The sequence below is a fragment of the Gymnodraco acuticeps genome, unplaced genomic scaffold (assembly GCF_902827175.1).
Source record: "Gymnodraco acuticeps unplaced genomic scaffold, fGymAcu1.1, whole genome shotgun sequence".
Taxonomy (NCBI): Eukaryota; Metazoa; Chordata; class Actinopteri; order Perciformes; family Bathydraconidae; genus Gymnodraco; species Gymnodraco acuticeps.
The window spans coordinates 72,481-95,587 of NW_022990067.1; the positions used below are offsets into that span (position 1 = coordinate 72,481).

Sequence of the window (23,107 nt, forward strand, 5' to 3'; positions counted from 1 at the left end):
TGAAACTGCAGCGCATCTCTCCTTAGGGAGATATCTTGGGCTGTTTTTTGCACCTGTCGACTACCGTAGAAGATCGAGTAGTTGATCCATTTTGAAAGCTTATCAGACCGAAACACTGAACAGCAGTTCATAAATCGATGATAGGATTTCAAAGATCTGGAAAATTATCCAACTTGCATTATTTATCCTTTGTCATGATGGTCATGAAGTAAACAGCAAAGCTCGGTGCACCATTGGCCCTCTCCACTGTGTGCTAGCAGTCTAAATGTTGCCTCAGGTCAGTCCTGTGCCGAGTAAATCAAGTGTGAAAATCCTTCAGAGGAACTAATGTCAGGAGTCAGATGTTTATGATCTTATGGTAATAAAGGAAGCACGCTATTATGTAACGTGAAATGCATAACGACCTGACACAGGTCTGATTGAGCTCAGAACTCTGTTCATTAAAACAGATTTGTGGTGTGCAGGCATTACCTTTTCATTCACGCTGAGTAAAGTGACAACCCAAATGAAATAGTGCTCACCCGTCTCTCTCGGCTTCCTTCTTCTCAAGGTCTTGAATGACATCCAGCAGGACCTTGATGGTGTTCTGGCTGGTCTCCAGGACCCCCTCCAGGCTCTGCAGCTGGGTCTGCAGGCTGCGGATATCGTGCAGCGGGCCGTTCGGACCCAGGAGCTTCTCGGCCACTTTAGCCGGGTCCAGTTTACACCTGGCCCCCGAGACCAGGCCTCCCAGAATCTCCTGCACTTGTCTCAGTGTTTCGGCCTGGGTGGAGGTCAGGGGCCCCGCTGTGGGTCGGCCCCCAGCAGCAGAACAACCTCTTCCTCCAGAGCAGTTTTGCGGCAGCGCTCTGTTGGGGGTGCCGGGCCTGGCGTTGGGCCCTGAGCAGAGCATTTTGTGCAGCACCCCGAGCTGAGCCTGGGCTGAGCTGAGGCAGCTGGACTTAAAACAGGCCTTGGCAGGAGAAGAAGAGGAGGAGGAGGAGGAGCACGGTTTCTCCCCCTTCATCACAGCGACTGGTGGAGTTTGAGCTCTGTGCCTCAGAGAACTGGATCTCCCACAGAGTTTGGGCGTGTCTGAACGTTTCACATCTTCCTTTTTCTCCTTCTCCACCTCTTTGTCCTTCTTCCCCACCTTGCTGTCTGTCCTGAGCATGGGTGTCCGAGTCGCAGTCGCAGTCGCACACGGTGGATCATTTCCCGTTTTGCGCGGCGTGTAAGGCGGAGGTGGAGGCGGGGGAGGAGGTGGAAGTCGGATGCCCCTCTTATCCTGAGCCTGAGCGGGGGGAGTGTACGGCGGCGCGGCGCGAAACGTGGAAGAATAAAGAGGAACAGCTTTAGTCGGGGTTGCATTTGGAAGATTGGACGTTTTCACCAGCGGAGGAGATGTGCAGGATCTGAGTTTGGGCACCGGGGAGGAGTAGGGGGTGATTCCTGTGAGGGAGGCGTTTTGCAGAGGGATGTTGCAATGAGACACCGTTTGTATGAGAGTGGCGTACGAAGGCGTAGTTTGGTGAGGTGCATGGGGACTAACTGAATTAGTGGAGTAATATGTGATGGAGGTGCAGGACATGGCAGTTTGAGTTACAAATGTGCATGGGGTTGCATTTGCAGTCGGTGTAAAATGTGATGCATTGAGTGGTAGCTGATGTGCAGGAGGTGTAGCATTGAATGCATTCTGTGTTGGAGGTCTCATAGTGTCACAGGGGGTTATATTAGCTATTAGAGTGGGGGTAGAACAGGTCGGAGGTGGGGCTATGTTTAAGATAGGGGAGGTGCCGTTTTGGGAGATGCATGATGTAGCATTTGCAGGACCGGTTGATGCATTGTGAAGCTGGTTTGTTACATTTGTGGCCGGGGTTTGAGGTCTAATGGGGTCACAGGGGGTTATATTAGGGGTTAGGGTAGGGGTGGAACATGTCAGAGGACCTGGTGGGGCTATGTTTGGGAAAGGGGAGGTGCAGTTTTCGGTGATGGACAGTGTTGCATTTGTAGGAGGTGTAGCGTTCGAAGCATTGTGCAGCTGATGCGTTACTTTTGTAGAAGGAGTTTGAGGTCTAATGGGGTCCCAAGGGGTTATATTAGGGGTTACAGATCGAGTCGGGGTGGAACAGGTTAAGGGAGAAGGTGATACTATGTTTGGGAAAGGGGAGGTGCAGTCTTGGGTGATGCGTGATGGTGCATTTGTAGGAGGTGTAGCATTCAAAGCATTGTGCACCTGATGCGTTACTTTTGTAGAAGGAGTTTGAGGTCTAATGGGGTCCCAAGGGGTTATATTAGGGGTTAAAGTTGGGGTAGGGGTGGAACAGGTTAGGGGAGCTGACGATACTGTGGTTAGGATAGGGGTGGTGCAGTCTTGGGTGATGCAAGATGGTGCATTTGTAGGTGGTGTAGCGTTTGAAGCATTGTGCACCTGATGCGTGACCTTTGTTGCAGGAGTTTGAGGTCTAATGGGGTCCCAAGGGGTTATATTAGGGGTAACAGATCGAGTCGGGGTGGAACAGGTTAAGGGAGAAGATGATACTATGTTTGGGATATGGGAGGTGCCGTTTTGGATGATGCATGATGGTGCATTTGAGGGAGGACTGGAGCAAACAACAGCTACATTTGGAGTCGAAGGTGGTGACACAACCGTGTAATAAGGGATCGGGTGTTGGAGGACCGTAGGAGAAGAAGTGGAGCAGGGAATGGAAAGTGCAATTGGTGGAGGTGCAGTTGAGCAAGGGGGTTTGGCGCAGTGTTCAGGGGTCTTTACAGGTGACGGTGAGGTACAGTAAGGCACAATAGTTATTTGGGTGGTGGGATTCGGGGATACAGGACTCTCCAATTGATTTTGCATGGAGCTCAGAGAGACTGTCGGAGGTGGGGAAGCACAGGGGCTGCAGGTTTGTGTCTGGACAGTGCAAGGTTCATGATTTGGAAGCGAGTCTGTTTGTATTTGGGTGGTGCATGGCTCAGAGTGGGCGGTTTTAATTGTGCATTGTTTCTCAATCACCGGGAGAGTCTTCGCTTGGCTCTCAGTTTGACTTTGCGCAGTGCAGAACTTTGAGTCTTGTGGCGAGGAGGGGCTCTCCGTTTGAACTTGAGTGGTGCAGAGTTTGTTATTTGAAGGGCATTTTCTGGGGCTTTCAGTCTGGGTGGGAGTGGTGCAGTGGTGCAGTTCCTTCCCAGGATCGCTTGTTGTCCGGTTAAATCGTTTTCTCCTCCGTATCGCTGCGGGGGTGCTGCTGCCCTGACGCTTGGATCCGTCTCGACTGGCCACCATGGAGCAGTGAAATGCATCCACGTTGTGAAGCACTGACGGCGGGCAGCTGTGGCGAGAGTTCTTCACCACGCTAACAGCCGATTTAAAGTCCGTCCTGGAGGGTTTTGACCTCCGTTCCACCGCCGTATGATCCCCAGCAGGACCGTTATGATCCTCGGACACCGACACGTGGTTGTGGGCGAGATACTCATCCTGCGAATCGTGTTCGTCATCGCCATCCATCCCCCGCGAATCCCCGAGGCTTTGACTACGAGTGTGTGAGGACTTCTTCAAGCATGGGGAGGTCTGGATGGCGATGGCGGTGCTGGTGCTCGCGTTCGTCCTCCGTGTCATCGGTAAAGTCAAGAAGTTGGGCTGCGGAGGAGCCCAGCATCGACGCGTCGGCCCTGGAGTCAACGGGTGAGGCGGGGCTCTCGCTAAGAAAGCAGCCACCACCTCTATAGTACTCGCCATATCCCCACGAACAACCCCAACCACGGACGTTTGCTCAGGTAGAGTCCGCGGTCCGTCCCTGTCCATCCACAGTTTTGGCGACCTGTGTTTTCGGAGAGGATGCGGGCTGGCACAATCAGGCTTCGGATGGCTGTTGTGTTCTCCGTTGCCGCTGTTTCCGCTGCTGCTGCTGCCATCTTCCAGGTCTTTGAAGCGGACCTGGTGCGTTCGGTTTCTGCGGCGCTTGAGGCGGCTCTCGATGTCTGGGGAGTCGCGGTTGAGCAGCACCGAGCGTACGGTCATCGTCCCGGGAAGCTTGTCGGCCAACGTGGTGCTCTTGCCGTTGGTTTGGCCCGTGAGCACGTGGTTGGGCTCTTTGCTCACCATGTCTCTGGTTTCTCTCGCTGCCCCAACATCCACAGTCTGTTTGATGTCGTGAAGGCTCAGATGTGTCAGTGCGGCAACAAGGAAAGCGATCCCCTCTTTAGTATATTGTCATCACAACAGTGAGAGACCTGCACAGTTGATTGACTGAGTTTCATCACAGAATTGTGTGCAGGTTTTCTCAAATCTGCACAACAAGGACTTTCTCTGCAGCTAAAAGATTGTCCTCCGGAAAGGATTCACAGTTCAAGATGTAGATATTTTAAGCACAGCAAGTACAAATTAAGTGTAGATCACCGTGATCATTGCTTACCGCTAGAATTAATCTACCTCGTACAAAAATATATGCAGCATTAGATACTCTTTAGCATGTAAAGAGTGTACGTTCACTCCCATATCTTCTCAAGTTGTCGACTTATTTCTCTTTACATTTCCAGGGAGACGAACTCTTCAGACCGGTAAATAAGCAGGAAGGAAGGAAATGCATCCTGTCCATCTTTCTGCGTCAGCTTGGCAGATGCTCAGTCTCCGCCTGCTTTGTCCCCTGGGCCCTCGGGTGATTGGATGCCCAAAGTACGGGGCCGGCCTGCAGACTTCCCCATAATGGCCGATCTATTTCAACTTCTTTTGTTGTTCTCCTTTGCTTTGGACTTTATCTCTCGCTCTTCTTTTCTTAGCTCTTCTCTCGATGACTCATCCTCTCATGGTTTGAAACCCAGCGTGAGTTCCTGAAGAGAGCAAGAAACAAAAAAGAAAAAGAAAGGAGAGTAAGACACTGTAATTGTTTCCATATTATTGCATTTCCATTCAAACAGATATCGCGCCGGCTCCTGGGGGATAATGGAGATATCAGATATGGCAGCTATTTTAAAAATGCATGAGAGCGAGGTCAACACATGAATGGGAGAGGAAGACATCAATTCAGGAGATGTAATGAAAGGATGTAGGCGGCAGAAGGAAGGAGGGATAGGGAACACACACGAGGTATATCATCAGCGATAGAAGAATATCCACGAAAGACAAAAGAGAGATTATAATCAAGGCCTATTCACATTGACTGAAGGTGACACTTGTGTATTTTGTATTCCCTTTATGTAGGCTTACCTTTTTTATATCCAATGTCTGTCTTTTGTATGTATGCAGGGTTACTTGTAAAATCACAATGTAACCGGATTGCTTTCCCTTACTATTGGATTAGCTCAATATCAAATGCAAATACATACAAATTGAAATATCAATAAAATGTCTTTTACTTAAGTGTATTATTTAAGACAGCAGAACAATGTGGCCTTAGAAAAGAAGAAACCAAGATATTAAGAAGCCCTATTCTGCCTTTTGGGGGTTTCCCTTTCCTGCAGTGTGTTCTATAGGTTTGTGTGCATGTAAATGGTCTGCAAAGACTAAAATCTCTCCCACACACTCCTCCCCCTGCCTGAAACGCCTTCTAAAAGCATGTCAATATGTCACAGTAGAGGCTTTAAATTCACTAATATGAACCTGAAAACGAGGAACTTTGAGATTTTAGCCTTTGCAGACCGTTTACATGCACACAAACCTACAGTAAATAACACACTGCAGGAAAGGGAACAACCAAAAGAGCTCAATCTCATCACCCTCATGTTGTTGTTGTTATATGCTGAAGAAGGTAAGAATGTACATTTTGCATTAATTGAATATGAGCAGATACTGTATGCTGTTGTTTTTAATAATCCTGCCTGCACTTTTTTATGTCTTTTCTAACTTTTCCCCGCGTCATTTTTATCCAAGTGTATAATAATGTGTGTATCCAGTTACATGTAACCCCCACCCTGTATGCATGCACGTACATCAGTGTTATTCATGGTTGTTTCTGCTCAGGGCTCAGTGAGTTATTCCTCCTGTGTGTGTGTTTTACAGATTTCTCTTCCCCTCCATGTTGAACAGCCCTGTTATCAGTCCTTGATGATGTGCCATGGTGACATCCTTTCTGAATCATCTGGTCACTGTGCGACAGCCTGCCTGCCTCGCTGTATTCAGTAGCATGTTCTCGTCAGTCTGATTCTGCGGCCTCTTCGTGACGATCTATGGCCTTCATACGTATATATATATAAATCACTTCCACTTCCTGTCTGAGCCACTGGCTGCCGTTTGCATTGCACCATCGATGGATCCTTGTTATCTCCTTGTGATATCCTGACAGTGACAGGATAATTCAGCGTGCCGTTTCTCTACCTCCTCTTTAGTGACTCCTTCACAGATCCCAGGTTATTTAGGGAGAGAGATACCCGAAGGGGCTGCCACTTTTATTTACGTCCACTGTTTTCCTCTTTTCTTTCTCGGGCTCTGAAGAGGAGGATCTTTGTCACAACCGCGCCCCCACTGTCAACCCCTTTAAAAAAACATGGTTATTAGGATTAATTATGATTAAAGTCACAGCCGACAGAGCCTCGAGGGGAAATATCAACCACACACACACTCAGAAATATTAATGCGTTTACAAACAAACCATGGGATTGCTTGTTACTTTCTTATCAGCAAGCAAATGGAAGACAGTTCACTTACTGGATATAGGGGCTGAAACACAAATGTGTATTTATAGCGTACTACAATCCGTTCGTATTGAGGCCGACCTCTGCCAACCCGCAACAACGGCCCAAATAACGTAAATTAGGAGAAACACGCAGCAGTTTCCAAAACGTTACAAATACAAAGTCATCTTCACCAACTTGACAACACATGAGCAGCATTTACTAAAAGCTGCATAAACCAAACGCTGCAAGAAGATCAAAACACAACGGAGACCAGGGGACACTAAAGAGTGACGCACACAGCTTGGAGACCAGGGGACACTAAAGAGTGACGCACACAGCTGGGAGACCAGGGGACACTAAAGAGTGACGCACACAGCTGGGAGACCAGGGGACACGAAAGAGTGTCGCACACAGCTGGGAGACCAGGGGACACTAAAGAGTGACGCACACAGCTAGAGACCAGAGGACACTAAAGAGTGACGCAAACAGCTGGGAGACCAGGGGACACTAAAGAGTGACGCACACAGCGAGGAGACCAGGGGACACTAAAGAGTGACGCACACAGCTTGGAGACCAGGGGACACTAAAGAGTGACGCACACAGCTGGGAGACCAGGGGACACTAAAGAGTGACGCACACAGCTGGGAGACCAGGGGACACTAAAGAGTGACGCACACAGCTGGAGACCAGGGGACACTAAGAGTGACGCACACAGCTTGGAGACCAGGGGACACTAAAGAGTGACACACACAGCTGGGAGACCAGGGGACACTAAAGAGTGACGCACACAGCTGGGAGACCAGGGGACACGAAAGAGTGTCGCACACAGCTGGGAGACCAGGGGACACTAAAGAGTGACGCACACAGCTAGAGACCAGAGGACACTAAAGAGTGACGCACACAGCTGGGAGACCAGGGGACACTAAAGAGTGACGCACACAGCTGGGAGACCAGGGGACACTAAAGAGTGACGCACACAGCTGGGAGACCAGGGGACACTAAAGAGTGACGCACACAGCTTGGAGACCAGGGGACACTAAAGAGTGACGCACACAGCTGGGAGACCAGAGGGACACTAAAGAGTGACGCAAACAGCTGGGAGACCAGGGGGACACTAAAGAGTGACGCACACAGCTGGGAGACCAGGGGACACTAAAGAGTGACGCACACAGCTAGGAGACCCGGAGGACACTAAAGAGTGACGCAAACAGCTGGGAGACCAGGGGACACTAAAGAGTGACGCACACAGCGGGGAGACCAGGGGACACTAAAGAGTGACGCACACAGCTGGGAGACCAGGGGACACTAAAGAGTGACGCACACAGCTGGGAGACCAGGGGGACACTAAAGAGTGACGCACACAGCTGGGAGACCAGGGGACACTAAAGAGTGACGCACACAGCTGGGAGACCAGGGACACTAAAGAGTGACGCCACAAGCTGGAGACCAGGGGACACTAAAGAGTGACGCACACAGCTGGGAGACCAGGGGACACTAAAGAGTGGCGCACACAGCTTGGAGACCAGGGGACACTAAAGAGTGACGCACACAGCTTGGAGACCAGGGGACACTAAAGAGTGACGCACACAGCTTGGAGACCAGGGGACACTAAAGAGTGACGCACACAGCTGGAGACCAGGGGACACTAAAGAGTGACGCACACAGCTGGGAGACCAGGGGACACTAAAGAGTGACGCACACAGCTGGGAGACCAGGGGACACTAAAGAGTGACGCACACAGCTTGGAGACCAGGGGACACTAAAGAGTGACGCACACAGCTGGGAGACCAGGGGACACTAAAAGTGACGCACACAGCTGGGAGACCAGGGGACACTAAAGAGTGACGCACACAGCTTGGAGACCAGGGGACACTAAAGAGTGACGCACACAGCTGGGAGACCAGGGGACACTAAAGAGTGACGCACACAGCTGGAGACAAGGGGACACTAAAGAGTGACGCACACAGCTGGGAGACCAGGGGACACTAAAGGGTGACGCACACAGCTGGGAGACCAGGGGACACTAAAGAGTGACGCACACAGCTGGAGACCAGGGGACACTAAAGAGTGACGCACACAGCTGGGAGACCAGGGGACACTAAAGAGTGACGCACACAGCTGGGAGACCAGGGGACACTAAAGAGTGACGCACACAGCTTGGAGACCAGGGGACACTAAAAAGTGACGCACACAGCTGGGAGACCAGGGGACACTAAAGAGTGACGCACACAGCTGGGAGACCAGGGCACACTAAAGAGTGACACACACAGCTGGGAGACCAGGGGACACTAAAGAGTGACGCACACAGCAGGGAGACCAGGGGACACTAAAAAGTGACGCACACAGCTGAGAGACCAGGGACACTAAAGAGTGACGCACACAGCTGGGAGACCAGGGGACACTAAAGAGTTACACTTTTTCGTGTCCCCTGGTCTCCCAGCTGTGGTGCGTCACTCTTTAGTGTCCCCTGGTCTCCCAGCTGTGTGCGTCACTTTTTCGTGTCCCCTGGTTCCGTTGTGTTTTGATCTTCTTGCAGCGTTTATTTTATGCAGCGCTTTTAGTAAACGCTGAGAATGTTTCCTGAAGTTGGTGAAGATGTGTTTGGGCACATCGTTTCTGAAACTGCGGCGCGTCTCTCCTAATGGAAATGTTTTGAGCCGTTGTAGATGCGTTTGCACCCGTCGGCCTCCGTACATTTGACCTTGATGATTTCTTTCCTGGATAAAACCATGTTTCCTGTTTTCCTATTTTGTCATTATCCCATTTAACAGCATCTGCCAGTCTTCCTAGCCATTTCTGGTCAAAAGCACTCTCCTTTAAACATTCGCCATGACAGATTTCCTCCACCAGTCTCAGGACCATTAGCCTTACTCGTTCTCTGGGTGCCATCCTGATCCTACCCTCTTTCTTTCCATCGCTCCTCCATCTGCTCCTTCTCATTTTATATACACCACTGTCACTTACATCTTTCTTCCTCTTCCTCCGCCGTCACTCGCTCAGCTGCAATCTCCCCCGCTGCCTCTCTTTGTCCCTCCTTTCACAGTTCCTCCATCTCGGCCCGCAAACTACCTTCGGATCAAAATTTACGCTGACAGTTTAATGAATCCGGACCCTCTTAATGCTGCGCGGGCTTCGCTCCTGTGGCTGAGGCTAGCTCTTTCCTACATGTGACATTTTCATGTTGAGCTTTATTGGCAGACAAGAGATAAATCACCCTGCAGGAGAGGAAGGTGTGCAAAGGCATAATGCCAGCAAGGGTAACTAATAACTCTTTTTTCGTTAATATTTAAGATTTACTGACTACTCTGCTTGCTGCCTGTGTCTGAGAAGACTTTACTGTGAATATAGGCTTATGCGTGTGTATGTGTGTGTGTGTGTGTGTGTGTGTGTGTGTGTGTGTGTGTGTGTGTGATGATAAAGCTAAGGTCAAGTCTGATCTCACTATGGTGAGCCATGCTGACACTATTGCAGCGTTTCCACTGCTTGCTACGAAACGACTCTACTCATCTTGACTCACTGATTTTAGGTTTTTCCTTTAGCAACATTTGTGAATACTTAAAGTATGTAGCATTAAAATAGTATTTTAATGCTACATACAGGTGGAGGTTAAACCCTGCAGAGCAATTATTGGTCATTGTGAATCATCACTCGCCCAATGTCTGTGCATGTAAATGGTCTGCAAAGGCTAAAATCCCTGTATTCCCTTCAGAGGACTCTTTAAAGTAGAGACACTACATACTGATATACACCTGAAGATCAGCAGGAGAGGACTCTTTAAAGTAGAGACACTACATACTGATATACACCTGAAGATCAGCAGGAGAGGACTCTTTAAAGTAGAGACACTACATACTGATATACACCTGAACATCAGCAGGAGAGGACTCTTTAAAGTAGAGACACTACCTACTGATATACACCTGAACATCAGCAGGAGAGGACTCTTTAAAGTAGAGACACTACATACTGATATACACCTGAACATCAGCAGGAGAGGACTCTTTAAAGTAGAGACACTACATACTGATATACACCTGAACGTCAGCAGGAGAGGACTCTTTAAAGTAGAGACACTACATACTGATATACACCTGAACATCAGCAGGAGAGGACTCTTTAAAGTAGAGACACTACATACTGATAAACACCTGAACATCAGCAGGAGAGGACTCTTTAAAGTAGAGACACTATATACTGATATACACCTGAACATCAGCAGGAGAGGACTCTTTAAAGTAGAGACACTACATACTGATATACACCTGAACGTCAGCAGGAGAGGACTCTTTAAAGTAGAGACACTACATACTGATATACACCTGAACATCAGTAGGAGAGGACTCTTTAAAGTAGAGACACTACCTACTGATATACACCTGGACATCAGCAGGAGAGGACTCTTTAAAGTAGAGACACTACATACTGATATACACCTGAACATCAGCAGGAGAGGACTATTTAAAGTAGAGACACTACATACTGATATACACCTGAACATCAGCAGGAGAGGACTCTTTAAAGTAGAGACACTACATACTGATATACACCTGAACATCAGCAGGAGAGGACTCTTTAAAGTAGAGACACTACATACTGATATACACCTGAACATCAGCAGGAGAGGACTCTTTAAAGTAGAGACACTACATACTGATATACACCTGAACATCAGCAGGAGAGGACTCTTTAAAGTAGAGACACTACATACTGATATACACCTGAACATCAGCAGGAGAGGACTCTTTAAAGTAGAGACACTACATACTGATATACACCTGAACATCAGCAGGAGAGGACTCTTTAAAGTAGAGACACTATATACTGATATACACCTGAACATCAGCAGGAGAGGACTCTTTAAAGTAGAGACACTATATACTGATAAACACCTGAACATCAGCAGGAGAGGACTCTTTAAAGTAGAGACACTATATACTGATATACACCTGAACATCAGCAGGAGAGGACTCTTTAAAGTAGAGACACTACATACTGATATACACCTGAACATCAGCAGGAGAGGACTCTTTAAAGTAGAGACACTACATACTGATATACACCTGAACATCAGCAGGAGAGGACTCTTTAAAGTAGAGACACTACATACTGATATACACCTGAACATCAGCAGGAGAGGACTCTTTAAAGTAGAGACACTACATACTGATATACACCTGAACATCAGCAGGAGAGGACTCTTTAAAGTAGAGACACTACATACTGATATACACCTGAACATCAGCAGGAGAGGACTCTTTAAAGTAGAGACACTACATACTGATAAACACCTGAACATCAGCATATTATGCACTCTTACAACCTTGTACCAAAGATGAAGGAAAATCTCTACCACGTAGTTGAAAAATGACATAAAGATGCATCCAAAACACAAGCCCCCGAGAGTGTGGTTGTGCAGATCTAATAATATTATCTTTATATTTCTCAAAAGGCTTTCAGGGATATAGAAAATTGCATCCATGCCAATAACACACCTTTGGGTCTCCCTGTGCCGAGGCGCAGAGGAAGGTGCTGTGGAATTGTTATGTAAAGCCATGTCAGATCGCATTGTCTAGGCCACACTTAAATTTGTCAGACAGGACTGAGATGAAGAGGAGGCACAGGAGGAAGAGGAGGGTTATATTTAGAGATGCTACTGTGAATAAAGCAGGAGGAAGAGGAGGCGGAGGGAGGAACCCCTGGCAGCAGAGGAAATGTCATGGTTAGGGTTCAGTGAAGTGGTAAATCAGGAGCATCAGCGTGTCGGGGCGTTTAAGGGTGAGCTGGAGAGGAACAAAGAAACGCTATATGATCAGTTATTGGCCGTGTGAGCAAAGGGAAGGGAAGAGCAATACCTGCACTCTGTCACAGGGACTTAGAGCTCACACAACACATGCACAAGTGCACCAGCCTTTGTGCTGTTGTCCAAACACATCTCACATTCAGGGACAGCTCCTTGAGAGTCGCCCGCAGAGGGATATTCTGTGAGGTAAGCAGAACAGCAAAGCGCAGCACAGCAGTGTCTCCAACAGAAGGGTTTTATTTGATACAATAAAACCAGCGAGCACATAAAAAATGCAGATGTGAGCCCATAAAGGGCGTCGTAGGCACAAAGACGCGTAAACAGATCTACATGCATCCATAAGCAAAGCTGGAGCAAGAGACCCCCAGAACCTCGCTTTGACAAACTGCTTTTAGAAATAATTGTACATTTGATAGTAAGTAAAATATGTCGTCCTCGGTGAAATTACTTCACTGCTGAGAGCTGAACCAGCGTTACTGAAGCAGCCGCCTCTGACTGATGACATCTGAAGCCTGATCATGCTCAACAGCCAATTCAATCACACAAACAAACACAAATGAAATCACGATTGTTAACTCATTATACCCGAGGCCGCACATTGTTATTCCTGTCAGACAACTTGTTCGAGATGCAAAGGCTGCTTCGTTTGTTTGTGACTGTCAGTAATCACAGGAAGCCACATTTACCAGACACTAGCTGCACTTTTATGGTAGTATACTAAGAAGAAGAACTATTGTATATTCCGCAAACAGAAAGCTTGAAGGTTTTTCTTTCTCACAACAAAATAGAGCTATTGTGTTCGGCACCACGGCTGAGGAAGCCTGCATATCACGAGACACCAGAAATACCAACGTTTGAAACTAAATGGTGTGCAAAGGCTAAAATCCCTGTGTTCCCTCCGGAGGGAGTTTCTCTCCCACACACACCTTGTATGTTTCTCTCACTCTCTAACCCAGTGCTTCTCAAACTTTGTTCAGTCATGTACCCCCTGACCGACCCCGAAAATGTTTGATCGAAAAAGCCTATAATAATTCCAATACAGTGATGTTCCCTCAGTGATGTATTAACTCCTTTACAACAAACTAAGGATATTTTCATTTTATGCATGAAAAAAAAAAAAAATTAAAGGAGTTTTTCAACTGAAGTAATATCTGTTTAACAAACCAAATGAACAAAATGATATATTATGCAAAAATATAAAATACAATACACCGTACTAAGATTATTTTTGTAATCATGCATGGTATTTTTGTAATTAACTTTTTTTTTGTTGTATCTCACGCACCCCCTGCAGTACCCCAACGTACCCCTAGGGGTCCGCGTACCCCCATTTGAGAATCACTGCTCTATTGTTCCAATACAAATATGTCAACGCTGCCCTGTCAACAAACACAAAGTCATCGCGCCGCTCATCATTCAGAGGACGGCTGCTTCTCGCTTCCTTGAAGGAGGAAGGATTACATTTACCTCGAGAGCCAGCGATGGTTTGTTCCATCTGTCCTCTCCAAAATCCTCTGACTAATATGCAATCCCTACATGTAGGCCAATGGATTGTGATAAGCACACTTAGCCAACTGTGAGCACATTTGAGGATGCACGGGAATCTGTGGAAGAGTAAACATTGTTGACTAGTAATGTAATGCACTCTATGCAACAGTATCTTATTGTTATTTATTTGATTTAAGTATTGCCAGTTCTGCAAAACCCATATGTGTACACAAGCTAACTGTCAGTATACACAGCTTTCCACTTTAACAATACTGCACATATTTAGTTAGTATTTTGTTATAGTATAATGACGTTTTTGGTATTTTTGTCAGTCATGTAAATATTTGTCTAAATCCTATATGTATAATAGTTTTTTTTAAATAGTTATTATTTTGTGGTTGTTTTTCTTACCTTGTATCTACAATAGCTTTTTCCCATCAGACTGCTGAACAGCAAGTAGACCAGTAACATCAAGATTACATTACGCTGTGTAAAGAGCACATATTTTGTATATAGTATGTCTATTTTATTTATATGTATAGTAAGTCTTTATATTTTAAACGCACACTTTATCTTTAATTTTATTAGCTCCACGTCACTATTATTTATTTATATGTACAATTTTAGCAAGTTTTTATATTGTCCTGTTCCTGTAAGCCAGTACAACAACATTTCGTTTTAATAGTACACTCTGTGTCTTGTTGAAATGACAATAAAGTATGTCTATGTCTTTAACTGGGTTTTCGTATGTGTGGAGGAAACTTCTGTGTAGCAATGCAGTGGGAGTCACCGACTCATGAAGGAGACACGGGACGAGCAGGAGTTCTGATGTCAAACACTGAGATTTAATACAAGCATCGGCCGGAGAAATTCACATCACAAGTCACACAGTCAAAGGTTCTGACTGCACGGGTGGTTTGCCATGTGAAATCTGATCAGCCTCGCATCTTGGTAGACCTTTTAACTAGTTTACAGAGAGTCAAATCCACATATTGGGGATGGGCGTAAACATCTCACACACAGGAGATGTCTCTCACATCTGTGGAGCTTAGAAGCTAGCGTTCTCACACTCGCAAAACCTCCCTGTGCCCTGTAGGTCAAGCTGTAAAACCTAGTATCAACATACGACTGCATCAACACATTCCTTACGGGAGATTAGAAGCAGGGATGGTCGTAAATGTCAACACACAAAATAAGGTTAAATGTCTAGGAGTAAAGACAAAATGAATCCCTAACATTATGCACCAAGACACATTCCTCCTATGTGTAAACCTACTGTGTCTGATTCTTTGCTTTATGCAGATTCAAAGAGGTTTGTCTTCACAAAACTCTACAGATATATACAAAGATTGATGAGTCCGGTTCACAGCAGCATGCAATGTCCAAACTGACGTCCCAAGAGAACATCAGTGTGTTCCTCAGAAAGCCGAGCTGCTGTCAGTCCAACAGAGACATCTGCAGACACACATCCATAGAGCCAGTGAACGTTAGGGAGTACTTTGACTTCTAAATGAAGTGGTGGAAGACAGGTCTATATGTAATGTGTGAAAAGGAGGAAAGAGGATGCTGGGAGATGGAGGAGAGCTGACCCTTAGGGGCGTCAAACATACGTGACAAAACTGGTCTTTTAACTGCAATATTCACAACTGTAATATCTTTATGTGCACATTTTATTTCCATGGAGGGGGTAAGTGGACCTTCTTCCTTAACAGTTCCCACTGTAGTGTTGTATGCCGGTGTGATACTACACAGGTGTGGGAATGAATGTCATTTCTAGATCCTGACTTTATCATAAAGTAAAAAACGATATTGCTCAGTTTCAGATAGCGGGGACGAAATGTTGTTGTAGTTAAAAAAATAAGATGGACTTTTATTAATCCCTCGTGGGGAAATTGTTTCTCTGCATTTGACCCATCCTAGTGTTAGGAGCAGTGTGCTGCCATTTTGAACGGCGCCCGGGGAGCAGGGGAACGGTGCCTTGCTCAGGGACACCTCGGTAGCACTTGGTCTTGCCGGGACTTGAACTGGTGACCTTCAGTTGCCAAGCCAAGTCCCTATGGACTTCGCCACCACCGCCCCGTATAGTTACTCTGTGATCTGTTGTAAGGCACATGTGTAAATGGTAAACTAAAACAATTGCATTTATCTTTCATGAGAAATGTCAGTTTTTTTTTTTGTTTTTTTTTAATTATTTATTCTACTAAAATCATACAAAAACAAAAACGCATAATTCATACACACAATGAACAAAATGAGTAGAAGCGGGAGGGCTGAAGCATAGCTTATGGGGAGTAGCCCTCCCGTGCATCATCATTAGCATCAATATAATAATGGCATTTATTTCGTCAAAAACGTATAGAAATTAAGGAAAGAAAGAAAACCAATGAAAACTGGAAAAGAACAAATCAATAAAACAAAAGTTAGGGCAATAATGTTTTGTTAAAAGATAGTTCTCTGACTACTTTTAAATCCAGGCTGAAGACTTTTCTTTTTGTCGCTGCTTTTAATTGAACTATTCACATCTTAGACTGCACTGTAACTTTTATCCATGTATTTTTCCTTTTAATGTTTTAAATTTAAACTCCATGATATTTATCAGAGGGACTGCTCGAAAGTAGGATATCCATCGTAGCCAGGGTTTACGATCAGTTTTTAGGTGAGTTGTACTGAGGAACAAGTATCACATCGCCGACGGGTGAAAAATAGTGTTTTGGTAACACAGGGTGTTCAGGTAACACTTAAAGACTTTGTTATAGAACGCAAAGCAGAGTAGGGGGCTAGTACACCCTCCTGAGGGTCCGATTGTGGATGTCATGCAAGCATAACATGGTGAAAACAATCAGTCTAAATTAACAATCGGGACGGAAATGTTCGGATTTCCAAAGGGAGGTTCTGTGAATAAATAAAAAATCAAGAACCGAAATAATTGAACTATTCATATTTTATTAGCTTTTCTTTTTAATGACTGATTTTAAATGCCTTTGTCTGAATGTCTTTCATTTTTGTAAAGCACCTTGAATTACCTTGTGCTGAAAGGTGCTATATAAATCGCCTTGCCTTGCCTTGCCTTGCCTTGCCTTGCCTTGCCTTGCCTTGCCTTGCCTTGCCTTGCCTTGCCTTGCCTTGCCTTGCCTTGCCTTGCCTTGCCTTGCCTTGCCTTGCCACTCAGACCCTCTGGAGATGATCAAATTGGTCTGAATGAGTTTGAGAGCGCTGCTTTAAAACAAGAGGTAAACAGTGCAGTGTGGAGAACAGGAACACGCAGCATTAACAGCAGCGTCCCCTCACACCTGCGCAGGCACAGTGTGTGCATGAGAGAGTGTGTGTGCAATTACATTTGAATCACGCGTGTCAATGACAAGATTGCTATGAGAGTTAATTGAGCCTCGTGGAGGGTTTGCAAATGTAAACGCATAATGTAAAGCACTCTAATATTATTGAAATGCATTAACAATTTCACACGCTGCTTGAAAATGAAATGAAGCCCGAAGCCCGAACACACACACACACACACACACACACACACACACACACACACACACACACACACACACACACACACACACACACACACACACACACACATACAAATGGAATTCCCTCACTCAGTGCCTCCTCCTCCTCAAACTTTCTGCGTACCACCCCACCACCACACACACACACGACAAATACGCAATGAACGCACGCTGCAGGAATCTGTGAAGCTACATCACTGACACACCAATCTAAGCTCCTCACAAAGCCGCACAATCTGAGGGAAATAACTCCCACACCTGCAGTAACGCAAATCTCAGCATCCAAACACACACACACACACCACACACACACACACACACACACACACACACACACACACACACAACACACACACACACACACACACACACACACACACACACACACACACACACACACACCACACACACACACACACACACACACACAGCTTTGAGCACAGGAAAACACCTCCATTGTAATTGTCTTCTCGCTATTTCATTGTTTTTTGAATGTGTTTTATTGTGTTATTGTGTTATTGTGTTGCATTGTTGGAGGTTCCTACACTGTAGCTACTGTGCATATCACAACAAAGCCTTTGAATCTATCAATACAGGCACACACACACACACACACACACACACACACACACACACACACACACACCTGCCAAACACATAAACAACATGCATGCACGTGTGTGTGCGCACCAGAAAGGACGTGCGCTGCCTCTCTTCCCGTCCGGCAGACAGAAAGTAACGAGTGGTTGCGTTCTGCAGAAAATAAACAGATACTTGAGTGTTGTTCAAACCCTCGGCTTGCGATGCTGAGAGGAGGCTGAAACTGAGTCACACATACCTCATCTTTCTCCCCCCCTCTGTGGCTCCTCTTCTCCTCCGCTATTCCTTCACGTTTCCTCCATCCCTCCGGCGTTCATGTTTGCTCTTATCCCCTCTGTTTGCAGTCCATCTGTCTCCCCCTTTCCCTCTCTGCTTTGTGTCTTCTTCTTTCTCTCTCTCCCGTCCTCCCGTGGATTCCTGGCGTTCACGTGGGAACCTTTTCATCCATCCTGCTGCCTCGTCTGTAAGTGGAAGTGAATGGACAGGAGGGGGAGCAAGAAGACAAGAGTGAGCAAACAGCCAGTTATCCTCTCACTTCCCCCCGTCTTCCCTCTCTCCCCCTTTCTCTCTGCGTCTCTCCATCATGACCTCCCCTCTGTGTCGCCATGCAAGCCCCTGTATCCTTGTGAGGGAGGGAGGGAGTAGGAGGTGGAGCTATAGTGAGTCGGTCTAATTAAAAAGCAGAGTATGTACAGCTGCAGAGAGGGGGGGGGGAGAGGGGGAAAGGCATCCAGGGGGCGGGACTAAGGGACAGAAAGGGGGAGGAAATGAGCGGCGATTGGTTACTTTAAAATGTAATCTGTTACCATAACTAGTTACATGTCGAAAAAGGCATAATAAAGGGACTTCAAAAAATGAAATCTAATTATCAAAATAAAAAAGTAATCTGATTACCTTCTTTGGATTACCTCAATATCAAATGCAATGCAAATACATATAAGAGAAAATAAATAACAATATGTTTGTACTGAACCTCAGGGATCTAAGTGTTGTTATGTTTGCCTTGCAATCAAATGATTTCTTAAAATGCAAAAAATACACAATAAAAGAAGAAACCAATATATTTCGTATCAGAATCAGAATCCCTTTATTAGTCCCACAGAGGGGAAATGTGCAGCGTTACAGCAGGAAAGAGCCACAGACAGCTTAGTGTTGCATATCTTACATGCGTTAAAAAAGTACTAAGTTATAATATAATAAAAATATGCTAAAAAAAGATTAAAAGTTACATAATTTTCAAAAATACAGATAAAAAACAAATCAAATCAAATCCTGTGCAGTTCTTAGGATTGAGCAGCCCGGTATATATTACAGTTATTAAAGATGGCATATGTATATCAAGTATATATTGCACATAAAGCACATATTGCACATAGTTTGACGGTACTTAAGCCCGGCCCCCCTGATACCAATACGGGGGGGGGGGGGAAACGCGTCACTACGGTCTGGTACCTGAAAAAGGTCCAATGGCACTGATGGTATCCAAATGTGCCCAAAGGTCAGTCGCCTGGACTACTTTTTGCTAAACCTCTCTAAAAAGGTCAAATTTAACTTGTTTTGCTTCAATCTTGATACAGGGTACTTATTATATGTTATACTTTGGATTCCTAAAGCTTTTAGTCTACCATCCCATCATTCAAGGGTGGTTTTCACTATAAGTCATAGTTTTTTTTTAGGCGGAGGTAAGAATTTATCTTTTTTTACTATGTTCCATCTGAATTTACTCTGACAGAGAAACATCTATATTGATTCTGACACTTCTACATCCAACACACAGATGTAACCTTGCTTTGATAAAAGGAATTATTCATATAACCCTTTTAGAAGTTAAGTTATAGTCATTTGTTTTGGGCATAGTATTTTCGAGCCTGAAACCTGAAAAACAGGCTCAGGGCTTAAGAGGTTAACAGCAGCAAGTTACACAATCTACAAAATACAAGATACCTTGTAACAGTAACAAGGTTTAGCAGCCAGGTATAAATTACACAGTTATTAACGGCATATATATATATATATATACTGATTTAGTGGCCAGGTATAAATTACACAGTTATTATCAACAATTTAGTGACAGTAATAGTATACAAATGCTGTTTAAGCTTAATACATTCATATAAAATCATAGTGTATTTTTGTTTAATTAATCAGGAGTCTACTGCGTTAAAAAATATATTAAAACGGTTTTGTTTCGTGTTTTTTTGTCCTAGATGTTTTGGTATCGTCTCACCTTGTAGCTGCTGAAAGAAAAGAAATGTTGACATGTATTTAAAATAAAGAATAGCCTAAATATAAAGGACATTAATTCAGTACCTATAATATATCATCCTGCTAGTTACTGTATCTAATATACATTGTATTTAAATGTAATCTGATGACTTTTTGATGTAATTGTAATTAAATACAGTTTCTTTTTGTATCCTGGATGACGGGTCTCTCGTGGTGTGAGGTGACAGGAAAACAAGGTCAGCAGGAGAGACTGCAGAAAGGGTCGTGGAGGGGGGGGAGAAAAGGAGGGAGAAGGAGATAGGAAACAGGCAGGTAGAGTTATTCTAAAGATATCTCCCATATGGGGGGGGGGGCCGCAGGATAATAGAGACACATGGACAGCAGAGCAAGGTTACACAGCTGATCTGAATTAACATGCAGGTGTGGTGCACGCATGCTAATGTAGAAGCTTTTCATTAATCAGGGTTTTCATTTAGGGGGGGGGGGGTTCTGTGCTTTGGGTCCAGGCTGGACGACAATAACAAATTGATTTATCGATCGCTATTCAATTTACAATGCTGCTTCTCCTTCATTGTGTTTTGTTTATATAGATCCGAGCAAATGGACGGAGCTCAATATCTGCGCTCAACGTAAACACTTCTAAATACCGGAAAGATCCTGATTTTGCAACCTTGTCGAATTATTAAACAAGATATGATTGCATAGTATATATAATTACTTACTGTTAAAACCATTCAAGAATTTCAAATACACATTTTGATTTATTTATGTTTTAAATTGATTTCCGTCTGAAACCAGAGCCCAGTCTGCTCTGATTGGTTAGCTGGCCCACTCTGTTGTGATTGGTCAACCACTTAGAGATGTCCCGCCCCTTAGCCTATCACGTACAATGTGTTGGAGCGCTAGCCAATAGAGTGCCACAGTGACGCATCCTAAAATCTGGTTCCTTCGACAAAAAAAAAAGTAAATTTCTCCATAGGAAATAAGGTCTGTGGTTGAAACACATTTAAGAGACGGATCACGTTTTATCTGATCTACTTTTATAATTTTATAATCATAAATCTATCGATTAGATCGGTTTTTGTCGAAGGAACCGGAAGTGGTAAAATGCTAACTTGCTTCCGGGTTGTAGGACGCGTCACTGTGGCACTCTGGGAGCGTGAGTGTTACAAAGTGCTGTCATTATTTTACTGAAGTAAACAAAGGAGTTTTAAGGTTTTAGGTAGAGTGTGGTAGAAACTCCCTCTAGAGTGAACAAAGAAATGTTAGCCTTAGAAAACCATTTACATGCACTAAAACCTATATAACACCCTACAGCAGACTAAGGCCTCTTTAAGGTGTTTTCATGCATGGTTCTTGTTTAATAAGAAGTCATAAGAAAGATGTTCTCTTAAAGGTTGGGTAGGTAATTTTGGAGAAACCAGCTCGAGTGCGCTAGAATTTGAAAATACAACAACTGGAAAAATCTGCCCCTTCCTTACAGAGCCCCTCCTCCAACACACACGAACGCGCACATGACCAATGAGGGCACGAGATGAGTTTGTGCCAGATGGAAGGCTGACAGGCAGGTAGGGCCATCCAGTTACTTTAGAGCCGGCTCAGATGATTGGGTCGAGCTTTTTAACAGCGGCCAACGGCTTCCACTGATGACCTTTCTTTATGGATTTATTGTCAAAAGCACTTAAGATATTCATTGCTATCAGGGAGGTTAAAAGCATTCCATGGAATATAACAAAAAGTGTATCCTCAAAGGCCGGTTTTCTCAAACTTACCATACCCCACCTTTAATGCTGAACATGAAAATGGAGCCCATCATCAGCCTGTTGTCACCTGAGGCTAGCGAGCACACCTTCAACACACGGAGAGATACAGTCTTCATGCCTGAAGGGCTCAGACATCTCATCCCATTGTGTCGGCGCTGATCACTTGATCTTGTCCAATCTCCTCTCTCTGTCTCACTAACATCCCGGTGAATCTCATTTTAACATCTCGGCCATGTTCCACTTACACAACGCTCAGGACCTCATTTCTGAGAATCAGCGTTTAAAATGGTTTTCAAATGGAATTTCATGGAAAGAGGAACGATTACTACTCCCACATGATTAAAGCATCTGAATGAACATGATGCATAATGGGATATGCATATGGGATACTAGCTATATATTTAATATAGAGTCAAAGCATGTTATCCATATTAACATAACCCACACATTGCATGGATAACTTTGCATATATCAATTAAACACACACATCTTACACAAGGGGTAGAAATCATAGTGTTAAAATACATATTTGGCTAATCCGGGGAATTAACAAGTTGTTTGTGCTAAAACAAGATCTGTTGGTATAACATTTGACATGGAAACAGACTGAATTGGTATCTAGAAATGAAGATAAAATAGGTCACAATAACGTGATGCCTGATCCATAAAGCATTACTTTATTTGGATATCATTAAAACACAGAACTCCCATTAATCTATGAGATGGTCTGATGTTGTGCAAGCTGAAATTAATCCATACGCCTACTGCCTGAATCTGCTTCTTTTTTTTTCTGCATTTGCTAATTTTAAAGAGTCCTCTCCTGCTGATGTTCAGGTGTATATCAGTATATAGTGTCTCTACTTTAAAGAGTCCTCTCCTGCTGATGTTCAGGTGTATATCAGTATGTAGTGTCTCTACTTTAAAGAGTCCTCTCCTGCTGATGTTCAGGTGTATATCATATGTAGTGTCTCTACTTTAAAGAGTCCTCTCCTGCTGATGTTCAGGTGTATATCAGTATGTAGTGTCTCTACTTTAAAGAGTCCTCTCCTGCTGATGTTCAGGTGTATATCAGTATGTAGTGTCTCTACTTTAAAGAGTCCTCTCCTGCTGATGTTCAGGTGTATATC

General features: G+C 44.8%; 1 protein-coding gene across 2 annotated transcripts in view; it reads right to left on the bottom strand.

Moving 5' to 3' along the window:
* The window catches only part of LOC117546017 (mucin-2), a 62,181-nt gene extending 43,628 nt beyond the window's left edge, over nt 1–18,553 (bottom strand). For both annotated transcript variants that reach the window (XM_034216096.1, XM_034216095.1), the window contains exons 1-2: nt 18,230–18,553; nt 522–4,806 (exon numbers count right to left, since the gene is read on the bottom strand). In XM_034216096.1, coding sequence (XP_034071987.1) covers nt 522–4,081 — 3,560 coding nt within the window. In that variant the 5' untranslated portion in view covers nt 4,082–4,806; nt 18,230–18,553. The remainder of the gene's footprint in view (nt 1–521; nt 4,807–18,229) is intronic.
* Between the last annotated feature and the right edge of the window lie 4,554 nt (nt 18,554–23,107).